The 20,153-nt window shown below is 32.8% G+C and overlaps 1 protein-coding gene across 1 annotated transcript; it reads right to left on the minus strand.

Annotated features, from left to right (window-relative positions):
* Positions 1 to 7,355: 7,355 nt before the first annotated feature.
* Positions 7,356 to 8,451, minus strand: LOC112776959 (photosystem I reaction center subunit II, chloroplastic). The gene has a single exon (XM_025821241.3). The coding sequence runs from the start codon at positions 8,055 to 8,057 to the stop codon at positions 7,425 to 7,427; it is 633 nt and encodes a 210-aa protein (XP_025677026.1). The 5' UTR covers positions 8,058 to 8,451; the 3' UTR covers positions 7,356 to 7,424.
* Positions 8,452 to 20,153: the final 11,702 nt, after the last annotated feature.

Consider the following 20,153-nt stretch of genomic DNA (forward strand, 5'->3'; position numbering starts at 1 on the left):
AAAATTTTAATTTTTTACAATAAGTATCTTTTTAAATTATTTTTATACTAATTTAATTATTTTTAAATTTTAATAATTTATTAATTGATTTATATTTATCATATCGTCTACAAGAATATATAAGAGTATATGAGAGTACACAAGAATAAGTCATATTTAAAAATAACTTAAAATTTTTGTACTTTTACATTAGTTTTTTAGAAATACATACTCTTGAAAACTTATAGAAAAAAAATTAAATAAAATCATATGTATGACATAGAATAATAGTGTAGTAGAAATTGTGCTTTTCAATATGTAAAAAAAACTTAAGAAGTTGAAGTTTACCTACAAACTTTATGAATTTTATATAATTTGACTGTGAGTACGACGGACTTGTTCCATAGTCTCAAAAAAAAATTGAACTCTAGAATTTGAAGTTTTAATAATTTTTTAAAAAGTAATTTATTTTATTTTATAATAAAAAAATCCAAAGATTGAGACATCGATTGAAGCGAAGTCAGCACCTCTATGTCTGTCCGCGGATCGGATCGGATTAGATATGGCCGAAAATTCGATCTGATCTGAACAATTTTTATCGGATCGGATTGGATATGATATCCGCGTTTTTTAGTGCTCGATCCTATCCGCAAATGTGCGGATCGGATCGGATATCGGATATATCCGCATCTGCATAATTAAACCTTCTCTTTTTAATCATATTTCTATGTAAAAAAATTTAATAAAAATATTTCTTTTATACTTTTAAATTTATTTATTCCTAAAATATTTTTAATCAAATTCTTTCTAAATAACAAAAATAAAATAATACAATATATGAATAATAATTACTAACTAAAATATACAAATAAGTAAATATAATACCAAACATATATATTTATTTATTTTTAATTATAAGTGTACGAATCTATAAATTTGTAGAAAGATACGATCCGATCTATGAACACTCCCTATATGTCTGTCATGAAAATTGTTCAAATTATTCCCATTGTAGCACACAAAAAGCAGGAGAGCAAAACAGTCTCACCTATAATAATACATTTAATCTCTCTCTCACACACACAAATTAATTTATGTTATATGATTTCAACGGTTAAATAATAATCATTTATTATGAATTATTTGTACAAATTTTTATAAAGTTTAAATAATGATAAGATTATATTCTTAAAAAACTTATATTTTTCCTATATATATATATGAGACGCTATTGTTTCATTTTTTTTTTTTTTTTTGGATTCTATGTATACTATATTTTTTAATGGATTGCTGTATATAATTGAATGTGTATTTACTACTTTAATCAATTTTGTTTAGACTCTTTTGATTTTTGGCAGTTAATGGGATCAATTTTTGGGGCGGGGGCATTTTGGCATAACAAAGCATTATGAACTGGTTAATATTTTAATTATGCTTTTAACTCTTTTTGTTCCCAATAAATTACTTACTAAAAATAAGGGATACATTTAAAATAAGTATAATAATTTTGTACTTATTAAATATGTTACACATTTATAAATTATTAGATTTTATTAAATATAAATTAAAAATTATTATAAAAAAGTAGCATTGATAAACTAAAATAAATATAAAATATATTAGACATCTCAAGTATATAAATAAATATTTTTTAATATATAATATTTTTTAAAAAATATAATTTTTTATTTTTAAATAAAAAATAAAAAATATATAAATATCAAAATATAAATCTTTATTTATTATGATTAATTATCATGTAATAAAATTTTTATAATATTATAAAATTATATTAAAATAATATTCTAAAGTCTAAATAATAATTTAATTAAATTTTATATTATTTGATAAACAATTACATTATTATCTTAAATTTATTGATTCTTTTGTTAAAAATATTATTATATCATACAAATTTTTATTAAAATATTTAAATAAATTACATTTTTCTAAATAGTTATAAAAATTTATTAAAAAAATATAATATTAAAGAGGAGTCTGTGATAAACCAGAATGAGCTATAGCATAAGGAAAAGGATGAGGATATACAAGAAAATAATGTTGAGACTACTAATTATAACAAGTTAGAGGAGATACCTCACAAGTCACAATAATACTTCTGACAAGAAGTCCCTTCATAACTTGTTCCATGAGGTACTTGCATATTTAATTTAATATTTTTCTCTACAATTTAAATTACAAAAGGATTTAAATTTTATCATTATATTGTTAGTAATATGAAATTTTTTTACATACAATTCTTTTAAAGTAAAATTAAGGGCAATTTACTGTTACATTTTTACAGTTACATTTTTAATTTCCATCTTCTCCTATCGCATCCCATCATCACCACCACTCTCCCGTCGTCCACACCTTTGTCGCCACCTCTTCCATCCCTCTCATCTTCACCTATTACATCCCACCATTATCATTACTCTCCCATCGTCTACACCTGCGACAATCTTTTTTTAGTTGTAATTTTTATTCTTGTTTTTTTTCTTCTAAAATCTAGATATGAGATCCAAATTTAAATCTATAATAATTTTTGTGATTATTTTTTTTTTTTGTGGTGTATTAATTTCTTTTATGGTGTTTTAAAAATGGTATTACGAGTATTGGATGAAGATATAACTAAGAAAATATCTCATTCATGAAAATATTTTCAGATTCAGGAAACTTTCATATCTATTATGTTTCTGTGCTGCAGCATATGTAGTTTTAGAAACAATAAAAATTATAATCTATCTCTGTTTCTGTCTTATAAAATTCTTTATAATCGAATCCTGTGTCTCTTTTTAAACTATAGTTTAACATAGAAGTTATCTATTTTCTGTCTTAGTTTTAGATCTATGTGTTTTTTGTGATTTGTAAGTGTCGTTAGGCTATTTTCTTAAATAAAAAAGAAATTTTTTAAAGTTGGCTTATGGTTATTAAAATTAAAAAGTTTAATATAATACCATACATTAATTAATATCTAAATTTAATTCTTATATTAATATCTATTATAATATTTTTAAATTTTAAAAATTATTTTAGCAAATATACTTATTGTTATTTGTATTTATTAAAAATTATTTTAATTTAATTTATTAAATATAGATACTATAATTTAAAAAAAATTAGAAATTAATTTTTTTTGTCTAAAGTCAGATAATTCCATTCATGTAATGAAAGAAACATATAGGTGTCTATATGTGAGACAAATAAAAGAAATGGGGGACTTCCAACGCTCTACTATAGAAGTAACATCATATAATAATCTAATAAGGGAGATAAAAAAGTAAAGTGCTCATCAATTAGGAAGTGGGAATTTGTTGAAGTTCTTTCTATAGCTTCAAAGCCGACGCCATTATCTCTTCCATACTAGTTGATACATTATCAAAGATGAGCCTATTCCTAACCTTTCATAAGGACCAGCTCAAAATCACCATCATCATTCTCTAAGAGGAGCTATTGGGTTGGGTACGCAAGACTCCCATTCTCAAGTTTCACTCAACATAGAAATCAAAGTCTTCGGTCTCCTTCTAGTAGCTGGTAAGCCCATTTTTGACCAAATTTTCTTTGATTTTACACAATGGAAGATGCAATGATTGATTGTTTCTAGAAATTGTATGCATCTTCGACAGATAGGTTGAATCGATGGGATGCGATGATGAAGCTTTTGCAGCACTGGAAGCTTTTCATGGAAGCTCCTCCAGAGAAAAATCTTAATCTTCCCTGGAATTTTCAGCTTCCACAGTTCTCGCCACAAATTTCGTTGTCTCATAATCTCTGGGCAAAATTCAATGGGAGGATGCGATAACCCACAAGTCATACGGTACCCAATACTCACTTCATACAAACCACTTTTATTAAGGGCCCAATAAATTTTATCTTCTCCACCCCCAATTGTTGTACGCTGACTAGTGTCCTCAGAAAAAATACTTTTAATTAGAGTTTGATTTCACTGGCCATTAGAAAGTATTAAGTCTTTGACCATCAATAGTAGTTGATTTTGTAGATTGGAAGTTTTAGATGAAAAAACAACATAAGGATGTGGAGGAGCAAGTCAAGGATCACTGAAGATTCGGATACTGGATCCATCACCAACTCGCCAAACCAGCCCATTTTCAACAACTTTACGCCCTTCCAATATGATACATCACCCCCACGAAGGTACTATTCCGATCTCTGCATTCATTATAGAACTGTAACGAAAATATTTACCTTTGAGGAGTTTAGATAGGAGTGATTGTGGCTGAGAGACAACTTTCCAACATTATTTTGCTACTAGAGCCAAATTCTGAGCCCTAGGTCCTTAAAACCTAGTCCACCTTCCAATTTCGGTCTTGTCATAGTATCCCAACTAACCTATGCCATTTTTTGCTCTGTACCTTTTTGACCCCACCAAAATTGGGAGAGTATGTTGTGAATCTCCCTTATTAAAGTGTCAGGAAGACAGAAATATAATAATAAATAAATTGGGATAGCCTCCCCAATAGCTTTGATTAGAACATGCCTACCTGTAGAGGAGAGAAATTTTCTTTTCCACCTTTGATCTCGCTTCCTCACCTTGTCCTTGATTTCTCCGAAGGTGGCCTTTTTTATTTTTGAACTGTAGATGGAAGACCCAAATATTTATCCTGTGCACCAATATGGTCAATTTCCAATTTCCGAGTCAGTAGTAATTGAGCAGCGAGAGGAGTATTATTACTAAAGAATAGAGCTGATTTATACAAATTAACTTTTTGGACACTGAACCCCTCGTATGACTGAAGAAGATTGAGAATATTTTCACAACTGTTTTCTGACACTTTGCAAAAAAATATTGAGTCATCTGCAAACAATAAATGATTAACAGTAAGACATCTTCGGTTGATCTAAATACCTTCAATGAGACCGTTTTACTCTGCCTTGTTTAGCAAAAAGGATAATCCTTCTGCACAGAAAAGAAACCTAAAGGTTGACCTTCAACAACGACAGAGTAAGAAACTATAGTCACCACCTCCTGTATCCAACCAATCCGCCTAGATTCAAATCTCAGCTTCTCCAAAATGAACCAAAGAAAATGCCACTCAACACAATTATAGACTTTGCTCATATCCAATTTAACAGCCATTTCACTCGATAGGCTCCTCTTCTTTGTCTTTAGATGGTGCATACATTCATGAGTGATTAGGACATTGTCTGAAATCAATCTACCCTTAATGAAGGCACTTTGATTAGGGCTAATCAGCGAAGTCATAAATTTCTGTAGCCGATGGACTAGTACTTTAGAAATAATCTTATACCCAATTGAGAAAAGGCTGATGGGTCTAACCTGTGTCATATCATTTGCATAAGGAATCTTAGGAATGAGATAGATTTGTGTATGGTTGAAGCTCTTTAGTAGTCTACCACTGACAAAGAAAATGCGAACAGCCTTAAAAATATCCTCCCCTGCTAAACTCCAGTAGAATTGAAAGAATTTAGCCGTAAATCCATCATTACCAGGGATGCTCTGGGGTGAACACTAAAGACCGCACGTTTTACCTCTTCAAAACTGATCGGTCTAGTTAATTTTTTGTTCATGGTTGCTGAAACTTTGGTTTCAAAATCTTCGAATGCATGTGTCGGATTAGTTTGGTTAATCAATGTGAAGATATTCTTGAAGTATGTTTCATCTACTTGTGCAATTTCCTCACGGGTGGTAGCACACGTACCATCATTGTTTTTCAATTTCCAAATTTTATTTCTCCGGATTCTGGATTGGAATGATTGGTGAAAGAAACTTGTATTTCTGTCCCCTTCTTTTAGCCACTTTACACGAGATTTCTTCCTCCAATAGCTTTTCTCCCTAAAGTAAGTATCCTCAAGTTTATTTTCCAAGGTTTCAACCTATTCTCTCCGTGTAATACCCTCCTCTCTAAGAATTTCAAGTTGAAATGTGAGTTCACCAATGTCCTTTTTCGAATTAGATTTGTTCTGCTGCTGGCATTGAATAATACGATGCCTACAATGTTTCAATTTATGAGCCAAAATAAACATTGCTGAGTCATCCACCCATTCCTTCCAAACTTCAGTAATAATTACCCGAATTTCTTCTAAACCACATCATCTCTCCTAAAACTTAATCATCCGATTAGATTTTTCTATGACTGAATTTGTATTAAGGAGGATAAGCGCATGATCTAAACCGTTTTCTACGGATTGAGACAGTGAGACTGATGGAAAACAATCCATCCACTTACCGTTTGCAAGTGCACGGTCAAGCCGCTTCCTTCATTAATTTTTATAAATTATTTTTACAAAAACAAAAATTTTGTTAGAATTCACCACTGCCAACTCAGCAGTTTCACTCTCCCTTCATCCCTAATTATTGTCATTAATTAATTAGTAATTAAAAATCAGCATCGACTAGAATTAATTATTTGATACTACCACTTGGCTTAAACTCCCAGTCAATAACATAGTCGTAGTTGCCACATCTGTGAGAGGCTCAGCCGCTCAAGTCAAGATGCAGATTGTCCAAAGCGATATTCCCCACATTCAAAGTAAGTTGTGATATGAATCCTCTATATAGCACCTCAATATCATAGATTGAGGTCAATCAGATTATTGCTCAAGTGGCTTGTCGAGTTCATCATATGCCACGTGTTGAAAGGTTAGATCGGATGAGCTGGGTATAAATTGGTGATTATGGTTCCAACAAGGTTGAGCTCTGAGAGTGTGCTTGGAACAGCACCAACGCCACCACTATCTTCAGCTTCATCTTATTGAATATAATTAACCAATGCTACTTAGCTTCTTCATTTTATATATATCATACCATAATAATTGAATAGCGGAATAGCTAATTATTATTGTAATATGAATTTCTACGATTGTATATATCTTCAATCAGAAGCAACTAATTCAATTATTCTTGTCCCAGCACGAATCAAGCAAAATAGCACAATACCCAACTATAGGCAACGTTTGGTTTCAAGACACAACACGCAAGTACTTTATTATTTGTTTGTTGAAATACAAATTTTTTATAAACATCTTACTACATAAAATATATATATATATATATATATATATATATATATATATATATATATATATATATATATATATAGTGTTCTTTTAAAATGTTAAAACATAAAAACGTAATCAGTTGAACACAATTTTTTACATTTTTAATTTTTATTAAATTTTATACAATTATTTTTTATATTTTTATTTCTTATTAATTTTTATAAAATATGAATTTTTTCCCTAATTTTATTGTACTTATTCAATATTTTACCAAGCACAATAAAAAATATACTAATAATTTGTGTCTATATCTTTAATATTTATATCTCTATGCCTCTATTTCAAGACATAAACCAAACGCTGGCATAGTTAATCATAAAACCCAACAATAGAAATACGTAAACACATAAGGTACGGAGATTAATATGATTATAATAAGTAAGTACAATAGAGATTAGGCTGAATTACAAATCATAGGGTTGCTTGCCAGTGAACTTGACCTCAATGGGGCTAACGTTCTTGCCAATAGACCTGAAGTTCTGACCAACACCTTGGCGACCAGGGTTGACTTTCTCAGGGTAGACACCATCCTTGGGGTGCAAGTATTGGACCTCGCCATTGGGGAAGACCCTGTAGAACTGGTACTTGATCTTGTACTTTGAGCGAAGCCTTGTCCCAAGTGCAAGGCACTGCTCTTTCCTTGCAAGCTTGAGAAGGTTTGGACCCTGCCTCATTATGGCGGCGCCACCTGTGGGCATCTCAAAGATCTGTTCTTTCGGGGAATCCCATGTTATGACGTAGAACTCTTCCACTTGGGCCTTCCTCAATAGTCCTCCAGTGCTTCCTCCGAATATTGGGGATGGCGTGTTTGGGTCCAGCTCAGGTGGGGTGAACCCCACTGGTGCCTCCTCCTTCTCCTTCTCTGCTGCAGCAGCCTCTACTTTCTCCTCTGCAGCCGAAGCTCTTATGCTTGGGAACCTCAGGTTCAGCTTGGGGGTGGTGAAGGACACTGCGGCTGCTTGCTTCCATGCACGGTCGGTGGGCTTGGGAGCAGAGAGGGGTGGGGTGAAGAGGGAAGCTTGTGTTGCCATTGCCATTTCAGGATGAGATGAAACAGGAAGAGGTGTTATTTTGGAATTTAGATGGGTGGTGTGGATTTGGATGTGGATATATATGGATAAGGTAATATGGCTTACACCAATTATGATTCATGATTTTGATTCCATGTCTCACCACACCCTCATACTCTCAATACAAAGCTTCCAAATGCTATTATTTTTTTGGTCTCACTTGGAAATAGCATTCACCATTGCTCGTGCACCAAACTCAAAAAAGGAGTCTTTTTATTTTCAATGGGCTCTGGATCTATGTTTAATCACAACGCTCATGTCCTTAAATTAAGTTTTCTTCCACAATAAGTTGGGCTTAACTTATGCTACATGGTGGGCTATACATTGGGGCGTGTTAAAAATTGAGGCCCTAACATAAGTAATAACCTGTTTAACGTCCAAGAGAAACCTGTTGTCATATGGAGGTGGCTTGCAGCGGGCCTTTTTTTTTTTCAATTTAAATAAAACAAATTATTTATTTACTCAAATAAATTGTAATATACAATTTTAGCATTTTAAATATTTAATTATATTTTTACCAACAAAAAAATTACAAAATTTACACTGTGCTAGTGCGAAAACGGCACTGAATTTTTTATTGCATTTTCGTTGTTATTGCCACTGAAAATTTGATGCATATGCATTTTTAGTAGTTTTTCTTGTATTTTTTGTGTATTTTTTTAAATTAATTATAGTTTTTTTTTATCTAAATCGATCAAAAAACAATCAAGCTAGGCGTGCAACGCTAAGGGTGGCATTTAACGCCATAAAATCAAGCTAGGCATTTAATGTATTCAAGGCCAAACAAGTTGGCATTCAACACCACAACAAGACGTTTAACGCCCAAAAAAAGAAATGAAGGTGGCGTCCAACACCACAACTTGTCATTTAACGCCCAAAAGAGGAAGAAAACTGACCTTCAAGGCCTGGGGCTCCAAGTTAAATGCTCATGACCAAATTCAAAGTCCAAGTTAAACGCCACAATGCCAAGTCTAATACCAAACTCCAAGGACAAGTCTCAGTGTCTCAAAGACTTGGCGTCCAATGCCAAAACTGAAGTGCAACGCCAATCAAGGGTAGGGATGGCAAAATTACTCGAGACGCAGGGATCCCTGCGGGAACTGCTCTGAATGGGGATCTAACTGTGGAAACTTTTTTCTGCGGAGATGGGAACGGGGGATAAAATTCACCCGAGGCAGGCGTAGGGATCCCCACCCCGTTCCCTCACTCTAGTCTCCGAAACCCAAAACACATATATATATAGAAACCTAAAACTCCTTGTCCTCATTTGCATAACCCTTCTTCAATTCAGAGATCACTAACACTGTTCATACTCCATAATCCATCCAACGTCTCTGCAGCCACCCCCCTCGCCACTCTCCCTTCTCATCGCATCGTCACACCTCACCGTGCCATCACTCTCACTGCGTCGTGCTCTCTATTTGTGGCTCCGTAACTCTGCCGTCGTGTCTATTCCCCCTTCTGTTTCCATGTCTTCCGCCTTGTCCACTGTTTTGTCCTCTGACTCGCCGTTACGTCCCCCCACTGTGTCATTTCGAAAAAAGTTACCATCTTGTCGTTTAGACTTTTTGTATAAAATCTTGCTGTTTTTGTATAGGATGGATACTTGCAGCTCTATTTATATGGAAATTAATAATTAGTTAGAACTATCAGATAGATGGGGAATGGGGTCTTCGGAGGAATGGGGCCTGTGGAGAATAGGGATGGGGAGCAATATTCTCCCACGGTGAGGAACAGCGATGGGGACGGGGAGCAAATCTGGGGGTGGGGATGGGGAGCAGGGAGGTATCCCCGCTCCCACCCTGCCCCGTTGACATCCCTGATCAAGGGCCACTACATCAAAGTTAAACGCTAAACCTATAAAATTATACGCCAGCAAATTCACTTTAATTTGAGGTCCGGAATACTTAGCACAACCCACTCCTCAGAGATGTAATTTCGGTCAAATTAAGAAAGATTCTGTTAAGATAAGATTTGATTTGATTCTGATTTGGTTTTAGTTTTAGTTAGGATTTGAATTATTGTTATTAGTTATCTTATTCTCCCTACATAGAATATAAAATTTAGTTTTTGAATTTGAATTTTAGGTAGACTTAGAATATAAATAAGTAAACAAAGTTCACAAGAGAGGAAGATCCAGGATTGAGAATTCTCGGATCCCTAGCATCAACATCTCTCTCATCTTTTTAGTTTCCTTCATTATCATAAATAACTAAACCTCCATTATTAAAGATTAGGAGCACTGTTTGATTTATGCATCTATAATGTGAGTGCTTTCTTTATTTTAATTCATGCTTTTCTACATTTTAAGATTGAGTTTCTTTCTTCATCACTAATGGTTAGAAGTATTGAAAAATATTATAATTCTATCTTGAATTCTATTATTACTTTAGAAAAATTAATTTCAGATTAGCTTGAAATCTATCTCATAATCTTCATTTATTTAGAACTAGTATTTGAATACGTGATATATAATTCAGCTATGGATAGTTTTTTGAATATTGTTTGACTTAAAATCGAAACTATTTTTCACCTCTTCTCTTAATTAGTTGACCAAGGGATTGGTGATTAACTAAGTTAAGAGAAATTAAATTATTAAAAAATTGGAATTTGGTTATAAATGATTTATTGTGAAAATATTTTTGTATGAGTTAAAGTAAGAAAACACAGTCACTATTCTTTCTAAGAATCAAATATCTCTGGAACCTTCAACATTCTCATTCTTAATTTCTTCTTAATTCTCTAATCCATCTCCCATTTACATTCTACAATCATCTTAAATGTTAAAATTTTTTCACTATTCTTGCTTCTAATTCACGATCCAATTTTCTCTTGTCAATATTTGATTGATCTAATTAAACATTGTTTGTCTTAATCCGTTAATCCTTATGGAAATGATATCTACTCATTGTGATATTATTTGATGCGATTTAGTGTACTTGCCAATATCCGAGCGTATTCGATTTTCGCTCATCAAAATAGAGCAATCTTTTTGTAAGGATTCTCTCTGTTCCCAAGATAACAACCTTTGTCAAAAAAAAAACGTCCAAGAAAAAACATGTTGACATATGGAGAACTGTTTTTTTTTTTCTTTTAATATTGGGCTTCGATTGGTGTATCTTACCAAAATACCCAAAGAGGCGTGTTTGTCACCGTTGAGGGAAGCTCTGACTGACGCAGAAAAAACGTCGACTCCATTTAGCGCAATGCATCACTGCCGTTTTGCACAAAACGTTGCCATTGTTTTGTATAAAGGAGAGTGCTAGGGGAACAATGAAAATTTTGAACAACATGAACAACCACCAATCAAATGAAAATACACTATACCCTAATTTAATGCTACTAATTAAATTTACTCTTTTAATCCTATTAATTCACATTGTTTACACATTATTCAAAAATCTTATTGATTACCTATACTTTTTCTTGCATAAAATGTCGTTGACGTTTTGTGTGCATGCACGACACGTGACGCTAGCCTCTCTCTTCCCACCGTGAGAGCCTTTAACTCTAGCGACCATCTTCTCTTCTCTATTTCTTCTTCTTCTCGTCCAAGGCTCCACAAAACTCTCTTCCATCATTTTCAACTTCTTTACCCCACCAAAGCAAGTAAAACGACAGCAGATTATATACTCTACTAAATCAAAGCCATACAGGTAAAGTGTTTTATTTTTTGTTTATTGCTGTTTTTTTTTTTTTTTTTTGAACTGGATGTTTTTTAAATAGTAGTTTAGGGGTTTTGTAGTTTTTTTAGATTATTTTGTTGTTGATTAATAGTAAATAGATTAATTGTTAGTTGATTAGGAAATATGATTTTGTTATTGTAGTAGTAGTCGTCGTGGTAGTTGTTATAGTTGTTGTTGTTAATTAATAGTAAATAAATTAAGAAAAAGTATAGGGTACTAATATATTATCTGTCAACTTATTGTCAATAATAATTAATTATTATATTTTAAATACATATATAAAGAGACACATCAAGAAAATATATCTATAAAGACATTTCTATTTAATACAGTTATGAAAAAGACATTTTTAGTAAACACATCTACAAAGACACTTCTATTAAACACAGTTATAAATAAGAGTTGACAAAAGTTGGCAGAAATGTTGTTGGTAACGTAGCGGGATTGATAAATTAATTATTAGTTGATAGGAAATATGATTTTGTTATTGTTGAAGTAGTAGTAGATGTTGTTGTTGTTAATTAATAGTAAATAAATTAATTGTTAGTTGATTAGGAAATATAATTTTGTTATTGTAGTAGCAGTATATATTTTTAGTAATTTTAGTTTTAGTTTAATAATTTTTTTCAAAAACAGTATTATTTATGTATTTAATAGTTGATTATTATTAATGTTTAGTATTTATTTTTAGAAATTTTTTTTTCATAAAAATTAGTTTCAATTGTTATTAATTTATATTTTTAGTGATGTTAGTTTTGGTTGAAATATTTAATAATTAAATCTTAATTATTAAAAAAGAATTATTTATTAATTTTTAGGCATTTTTTATTTTACATAAAAAATTAGTTTTAATTTTTTAGTGATGTTAGTTTTGCTTGAAATATTAATAATTAAATCTGAATTATTATTAAAAAAACAGAATTACTTAATAACTTTTAGAAATTTTTTTATTTTACATAAAACATTAGTTTCAATTATTATTAATTTATATTTTTAGTGATGTTAGTTTTGATTAAAATATTTAATAATTAAATCTAAATTATTATTAAAAAAATAGAATTAATTATAGTGATGTTACTTTTAAATATCGTTCATTTCAAATATTTAATTAAAAAAATAACAGTTTCATGGTTTATTATTTGTTAACTAGGTTTAGTTTAGTTTAGTTTAGTTTTATTCTTAAATATTTATTGTTAAATAACCCTTTAAATATTGGTTAAAAAATAGTATAATTTTTAATTGTTATGTTAGAATTGTTATTAATTTTAAATATATATTTTTAAATATTGATTATAAAAGATTAATAATTAGTTCTTCGGTTATAATTATATTTAAATACTTGTATATTTTTTTATCGTAGAGTTTAGAAAATACGAAAATAAAAAAAGTGACATCATATATGTTGAAGATTATATTGTAAAATATCTTTAATATCTTATATATGTAAGTAATTTTTGTGTGCAACTGTAGTATTTAATAATTAATAATTTATTTAATAATTATTAATTATTAGAGTCGGTAGTAATTTAGTAATTAATTAATATAATTGTTACTAAAATAAATATTAATTTATTTTGTTAGTAATAGTAGTTATGGACTGGTTATAGTGATTCACTGTTAATTGTTATTTTTGTTTTTAGGGTTAAAAAAATTTTCATACGAGATACTTACACCAAATAGACTCATATGATGTTAGGGTGGAAGAACAATTGAGAGAGAGCGGGTTCTATCATATATCTCAGATTGGGAGGATCATGTCTTACAGTCTGACTATAGACGCACTGGTTGAAAGGTGGCGTTTTGAAACGCACACGTTTTATCTTCCATACGGCGAGTGCATGATTACTTTGGAGGACGTCGCCATGATTTTTGGACTCCAAATTCACAGTTTTTCATTGACTGGATCAACTAATCACAGCACAAGTGGGTTAGAGAACAAGTACATAACTCAATTTGGTAGTGCTCCTGGGCCAAACGACCATAGAGAAAATGGAATCAAGCTGGCATGGTTCCACACCGTAAAGCGGCGCCAACATTTGACTGATCGAGTAAGTAAGAAAATTTATGTGAAATGTCACATAATGTATTGTCAGACGATTATCTTTGGATGCAGGACATCCACTGCGGTCCTATTCTGGGCACTCTAAACCGAGAATTTTTGTTGATTCGGTTAGGAGTGTTCATAGGGAGATTGGATGTTACCAAACCCCAATATGAATTCCTATACCTGGGGGTGACGGGGAAGAGAACGATGATGCGATTGATGAGACTCGTGCAGGTGAAGATGAGGTTGATCGGCCTAGTTTTGGTAAGGGTGTAGTTAATGAGTTTGATACATGTGATGATGTGGTTGATGAATCTGGTCCAAGTAATGATATGGTTTATGAGGATGGTCCAGATAATTTGATGGTTATTATTGTATATTGACTAGAATTGTATTATAATTTATTAGGATTATTATTTATATTGTTGTAAACTGATCATGATTATATTTGTTATTTTTCGAGTATCACGTAGGTGCTCACGATAAGAATTATGACCTTAGGGTTAACCAGACTTGTAAGAGTTGATCTAGATGGAGCCCGTTATTGTAAAGAAGAATGTAAAAAAAATTGTTTCTAAGTGGCGCAAACCGTGAAAAAAAATATCTTTAAATGATGATGATGATGATGATGATGATGATGATGATGATGATGATGGAGGAGGAGGAGGAAAAAAAAGAAGGAGGAGAATAAATTCGAATGAGAAAGAAAGGAGACAAAAGAGGAGGAGGTAGTGGTGGTGGTGACGACTGAGACGATAACGAAAGAGAAAAATAAGGAAAAAAGAAGAAAATAAGAAGAGGCAGTAGCAGCAGCAATGTACGAGAAGAAGAAGAAAAAGAAGAAGCGCGTGAACAAGAAACACATTATAACAACTTAGTTAGACTTTGTTAGATAAATGACTTGGATGTAGAACGTTTTTGAATATTTAATTAGTTTTATCAAATTTTTTATTAGTTTTTTATGTTTAAAATTTATAATTAAGTCTAAGAACAAAAATATTATTTACATATTAAAGTCAGCCATCAAAATTAATATTATATATTTATATATAAATACATATATAGTTTAACTTATTTTTAATATATATTTTATATTTCAATATATATATTTTACTTAGTGATTAATTTTTGTATATACATTATTTTACTTCCAAGCAATTTTGGCATCCAAGTTCATCTAAGCAATTTTAGGTCACGCGCTTTTTCCGCTTTCTTCTTTCCTCACGCTTCTTCTCTTCGTCTTCTTCTTCTTTTCCCGCGCTTCTTCTCTTCTTCTTCTTCTTCTTCTTCTTCTTCTTCTTCTTCGCGTTCCTCCTCCTCCTCCTCCTCATTCTTTTTCGCGTTCCTTCTTCTTCACGTGTTTTCTCCTTATCGTTATTCTTTTGTTGTTGTTGCTACTATATTTTTTTGTCTTTTCCTCCTTCTCTCCTTGGTGAAGAAAAGAAGCAGTGGAAGGTGAGGAGGAAGAGTTTTGAATTGTGCAAAACAAAAATGAACCGAACATGTTATTATGGTAAAACAATTGTATAGTATTAAATGAATGGAATATTATCCATTATATAAATTCAAATTCGAACAGCTTTTTGCATAATGAACCAAACACGTACTCATGGTGAAACAATTGTATAGTACTGAATGAACGAAATGTAAAACCCAAGAGATTAATAAATAATTAGCGAATAAATTAATTATTAATCAAGAAAATTATAAAATAAAATTTTGAAGTTTAACATGATAGAGAACATTAAAACGAGAATTTTGACACTAATTTCAAATAATTTGGCCCAAAATTGGGCCGAATGGGCCAAACCGGTTGAACTGGGCCTGAAATGGGCCAAGGCCCAACCTATCATCCCAACCACATATAAGAAGAGCCAATTCTCTTCTTCCCTTCAGCCAAGACGCTGAAGCAATGCAAGGTGAGGGAGAAGAAAGATAAACCCTAACACCAAAATTCAAACCACCACAACTTCTCGCTCCGAGCTCCGATCGCCGCACTGTTTGCGGCCACTTGGCTACCACGTCGAGCTCTACGAATCTATTGGAATAATTTCATAGGTAAACTTTTCTCTTGCTTTAGTTTCTCTATCCCCTTTGATTTTTGAGAATTATTAAGGGTGGTGGTGATATTTTGCTCCTTTGATGTTATAGAACTCGATTAGCTTGAGAAAAATATTCACTCTTGCTTGAATGACGCTTGGGTAAGGTAAGAATTCTAGAACCTTAGCTAATTCCTAAATTAAGTATATTAGGTATTGAATTTTAGGTATGAATGTGTCATATATGTGAATTAGGTTGGTATGTATAAAAATTGGAGCTTAATTGTATACATTGGTGGCTTGGTGGAGTTTGGATGCCATTACTTTCGGGATTTTGGATCCTTGGAGCTGTGGTTGGTGCCTCTTGAGTGGTGTTTCGGATTATACGTGAAAATCGGCTAAGGTATGGTTTAGGTTTCTCGTATTTAATATATAATGTCTTGTGAAAACTTAGGTTAGATGATCATAAGATAGGGTGGAACGATTAAGTATGTTAAATGCTCAGTGCTTGTGATAATAAATGATAATATGGTATGAGTATGTGATGGTGTTTAATTGATTATATTGGGAATGGAATGATGAATAAGGGTATGGTAATGATTGATGAAATGGTGATCATGAAGGTGTATATATGTGATTGTATATTGATGATTGTTGGAAAATTTGAGAAGTTTATGTATAGGGTTTATGAAAATAAGGTATGGTGAGTGATGAGAGGGTGTGGTATCTCATTAGTGTGATATGGGTTATTTTGTGTTGTATATATGTTTAGTAAGTTGTATTTGAATTTGGTTTTTAATGAATATTAAGGTTTTGAGGTTTTGTGTAAAGTTGGTTTTTGTCCGAACTTCGGCAGGCCATAACTCTGCTTCCGGACTCTCGAATGATTTCAAACTTATTTTATATGAAAACTGGGTCCGTGAAGTTTACGGCGTTCGAAGAACGGAAGAAAAATGTTTTAAAACGAAAAAGTTTTGCACGTCAGAAGTTCGGGATTCAAAATTGAAATTCTACAGGTTTTAGACTTAGCCAAAATTTTTGATAAAACGCGTGACCAGGGGTTTTTGCGTACGTGAAATTTCTCATACGCGACCAGTCGATTCTGCCTGGTTCGCATGCGTACGTGAGAAAGGCTATGCATACGCGTCTTGGTCCAGACGCGCACCCACGCGTACGCGTGACCCACGCGTACGCCTGGCCCCTGTTCCAACAACTCAAAGTTTTGTATTTTAAAACTAAATTTCGAACTTCTAAGCCTCTATTTTCATTCCTTTGGCCCTAGATCTGGTTAGTAAACCTAGTAATAGGATGAAGTTAGGAAATGGTGGTAACCTGAAGATGAAGGAAGATTTTTAAAAGGTCATATGTGGTTAGAGAAGATGGTTTTTGATTTGATAAAGATGATGAAAGTGGTGTATGAGGCAACTAAGAGAATAATGTAAAATTGAGAGTGATGTATGAGAGAATTGATGAAGTTAATTAATTGAGAATAATAAAATATATGATTAATGAGTAAGTGATTATGATTTATTGAGGAAGTATGGTAATGTTGCAAGTATGCCGGAGATGCATATGTAAGCTAAAGATTGAGTATTATTGAGCTTGGGGTGTTGTCCCCCCATGTCAGCTTGAGATTCATCCCATGGATAATATTGAGCTTGGGATGTTGTCTCCCCCATGTCAGCTTGGGATTCTGCCCATGGTTATCATTGAGCTTGGGGTGTTGTCTCCCCCATGTCAGCTTAGAATTCTTTCCATGGTTAATTTCTGATATTGGGGCTACGTGTATAGAGGAACTGTCCGCGGTTAGCTATCGAGACATGTTGGACTGGCTACGTAACCGACAGTTGGTATCAACAGCCATAGGACAGGCATACATCATATGCATATTGTTTGATTTGCTTGCTTGTGCATTAAATGGGATTGCCTAAGTAATTATAATATGCTATGTGTTTTATTTGCTGTCTGTATTATTTGTGTTCTACCTGTGTTTGTCATTGTCTGCTTGTTTGTCTCTGTAATTTCACCGGAGATGGAGGAACGGAGGAAAGGCTGAGAGATTTAGGGTTCTAGTTTAGTATTAGTTAGATTTAAGGAATTGGTTAAGTTTAGAAAGCCTTAGAGAACCACCTTGATTTATGGTTTCTGTTTTACTTCTTTAAGTTTTATAATCTGAGTGTCGGTGTTCTAGGATTGCCTCTGGCATTCCCAGGACCTTATATCTTATGTGCGTGGCACCTTTACCATGCTAAGAACCCTCGGTTCTCATTCCACACAATATTGTTATTTTTCAGATGCAGGTCGAGAGGCACCTCAGTAGGCGTCTAGAGTTCTGCAGCAAAGTATATTTTGGGACTTTATTTTGATGTATATTTTATACATGGTCATATGTATATAACTCTCCGAACAACTTGTTTTGTTTTGCATCTCTTAGAGGTTTCAGGAGAACTAGGGTTTTATTTATGTATTTTGGACCTTGGGGTATGTATATATGTATGTAAATCTCATCCGGCCAGCCTTAGCTTCGCAGACTGAGTTAGGAGCTTGTTATTTTGTACTCTTGACTCTCTACTCCTGTCTTTTATATATATATGTTAGTGAACCATACTCTTGACTCTCTTCATTTATTATGTTGGTTTATGTGGAGTTGATCATTTGTTTGTTTATTTACTATAGGCATTCTCTGTGTTCATGCCTGTGCTACTCTTGCACGGGTGAACAAGAGACCCGAAGATTTCTGTCATTCCTTGGTCACCATGGAGTCATACAAGAAGACATATGAACATCACATCAATCTTCTCCCAGGCCAATCTCTGTGGAAAAAATCAGTCTACAATCAGCCACAAGCTCCTAACATTAAACGAAAACCAGAAAAACTGACAACCAAAAGAAGAAAGGATGCCGATGAGGGTACTAGTGGAAACAAGAAAGCTAAGCCAACCGTTACTCTAAAGAGACAGCTGAAGCTGTTCACATGCACATATTGTGAAGTAAAGGGCCACACTAAGAGGGGATGTAAAAAAAAAAGAAAGCTGATGAGGTTGCTGCTGCGCTTGCAGCTGCATCAGCTGCTATTGCGGCTGCCAAGTCCAAAACTACTCCAACTGGGAGTACACCTGCAGCTGAAGCAAGCAACACCACCAATGAAGCACCACAAGCAGTTGAAGCTCCTCTTGGTGTTGGTGTCCAAAATCCTCCTCATGTGGATGTTACAGACAACCTTCCACCACCAGCGGCTGCTGCCGAGATTGACTTATCTCAACCAAACTATGGTAAAACACAAGATGAGGTAAAAATGTCCTCTATCATTTATTTTTGACAATTTTGTAATTGCTCTTTTTTCACACTAGTTTCCTAACTTTACTCAGGCACCAACACCACCACTACCAACAAAAAGGCAACATAAATTAGCAACTAAAAGGAGAAATTCACCACCACCAGTAACTGCTTCTGTTGATCCCATGCAAGGAGCAAGTGTAGCAACATCTTTTAAGTTGGTAAGCTTTCTGAAGTTTGTTCCAACTCTAGGGTTCAAAGCACCAAGGAAGAAAAATACTAAATAATTGGATATACTAGCTGTTGATGTTTGATCAATTACATATAGAATTTAGGCATTAGTTATTTTTTTTGTTATTTTCATTCAGGAAAAGCATATAACCAGACTGTACGGTTTATTTTTACTTTTAGTAGTTATACACCTTTAAATTTGGAGTTCTAATTGTGTTCTTTTTTGGTGGCTGCATTATGGTGTTTATCAGGAGCTACTCAATTGATTGTGTTTGACAATGTGTTAATTATAATCAAAATATGCTATTATCAATTTATTTGTTCTGTTCTATTTATTCAGTTTCGTTATTATCTTTGTAATCTATTTACATACCAATAATCCAAACACTGCACATACATTCATAAACAATACACAGTTGTTACATTTTTACAATCACAACTAGTACAACAACTAATAAGAAAAAAACCAACAATCCTAACATTTGTATTATATATTTCTGGGTCCTTAATTCAACCTCCAAATTGCCAATCCTCAAAGCAAGACTCACGCTCATTTCTTCATTGTTATATGCTGCAACATTTTCAAAATTTTCATTATCATCTTCTACAATGTCTGCTCATCGGAAAAACTCACACCACCTTTTTTCACTATTCTGTGAGCAGTAAATTTAAGGATTTCAGAGTTGGCATAAAAAAAATCAACAACAATTCTTAAAGACAAACTTACGTTGTAATTCGGACGTCTAAAGAACGGCTTGTTTGGTTGGGTATCCGTTCCAGACCATCG

Source organism: Arachis hypogaea, chromosome 19, assembly GCF_003086295.3.
Source record: "Arachis hypogaea cultivar Tifrunner chromosome 19, arahy.Tifrunner.gnm2.J5K5, whole genome shotgun sequence".
In the NCBI taxonomy this organism is placed as follows: Eukaryota; Viridiplantae; Streptophyta; class Magnoliopsida; order Fabales; family Fabaceae; genus Arachis; species Arachis hypogaea.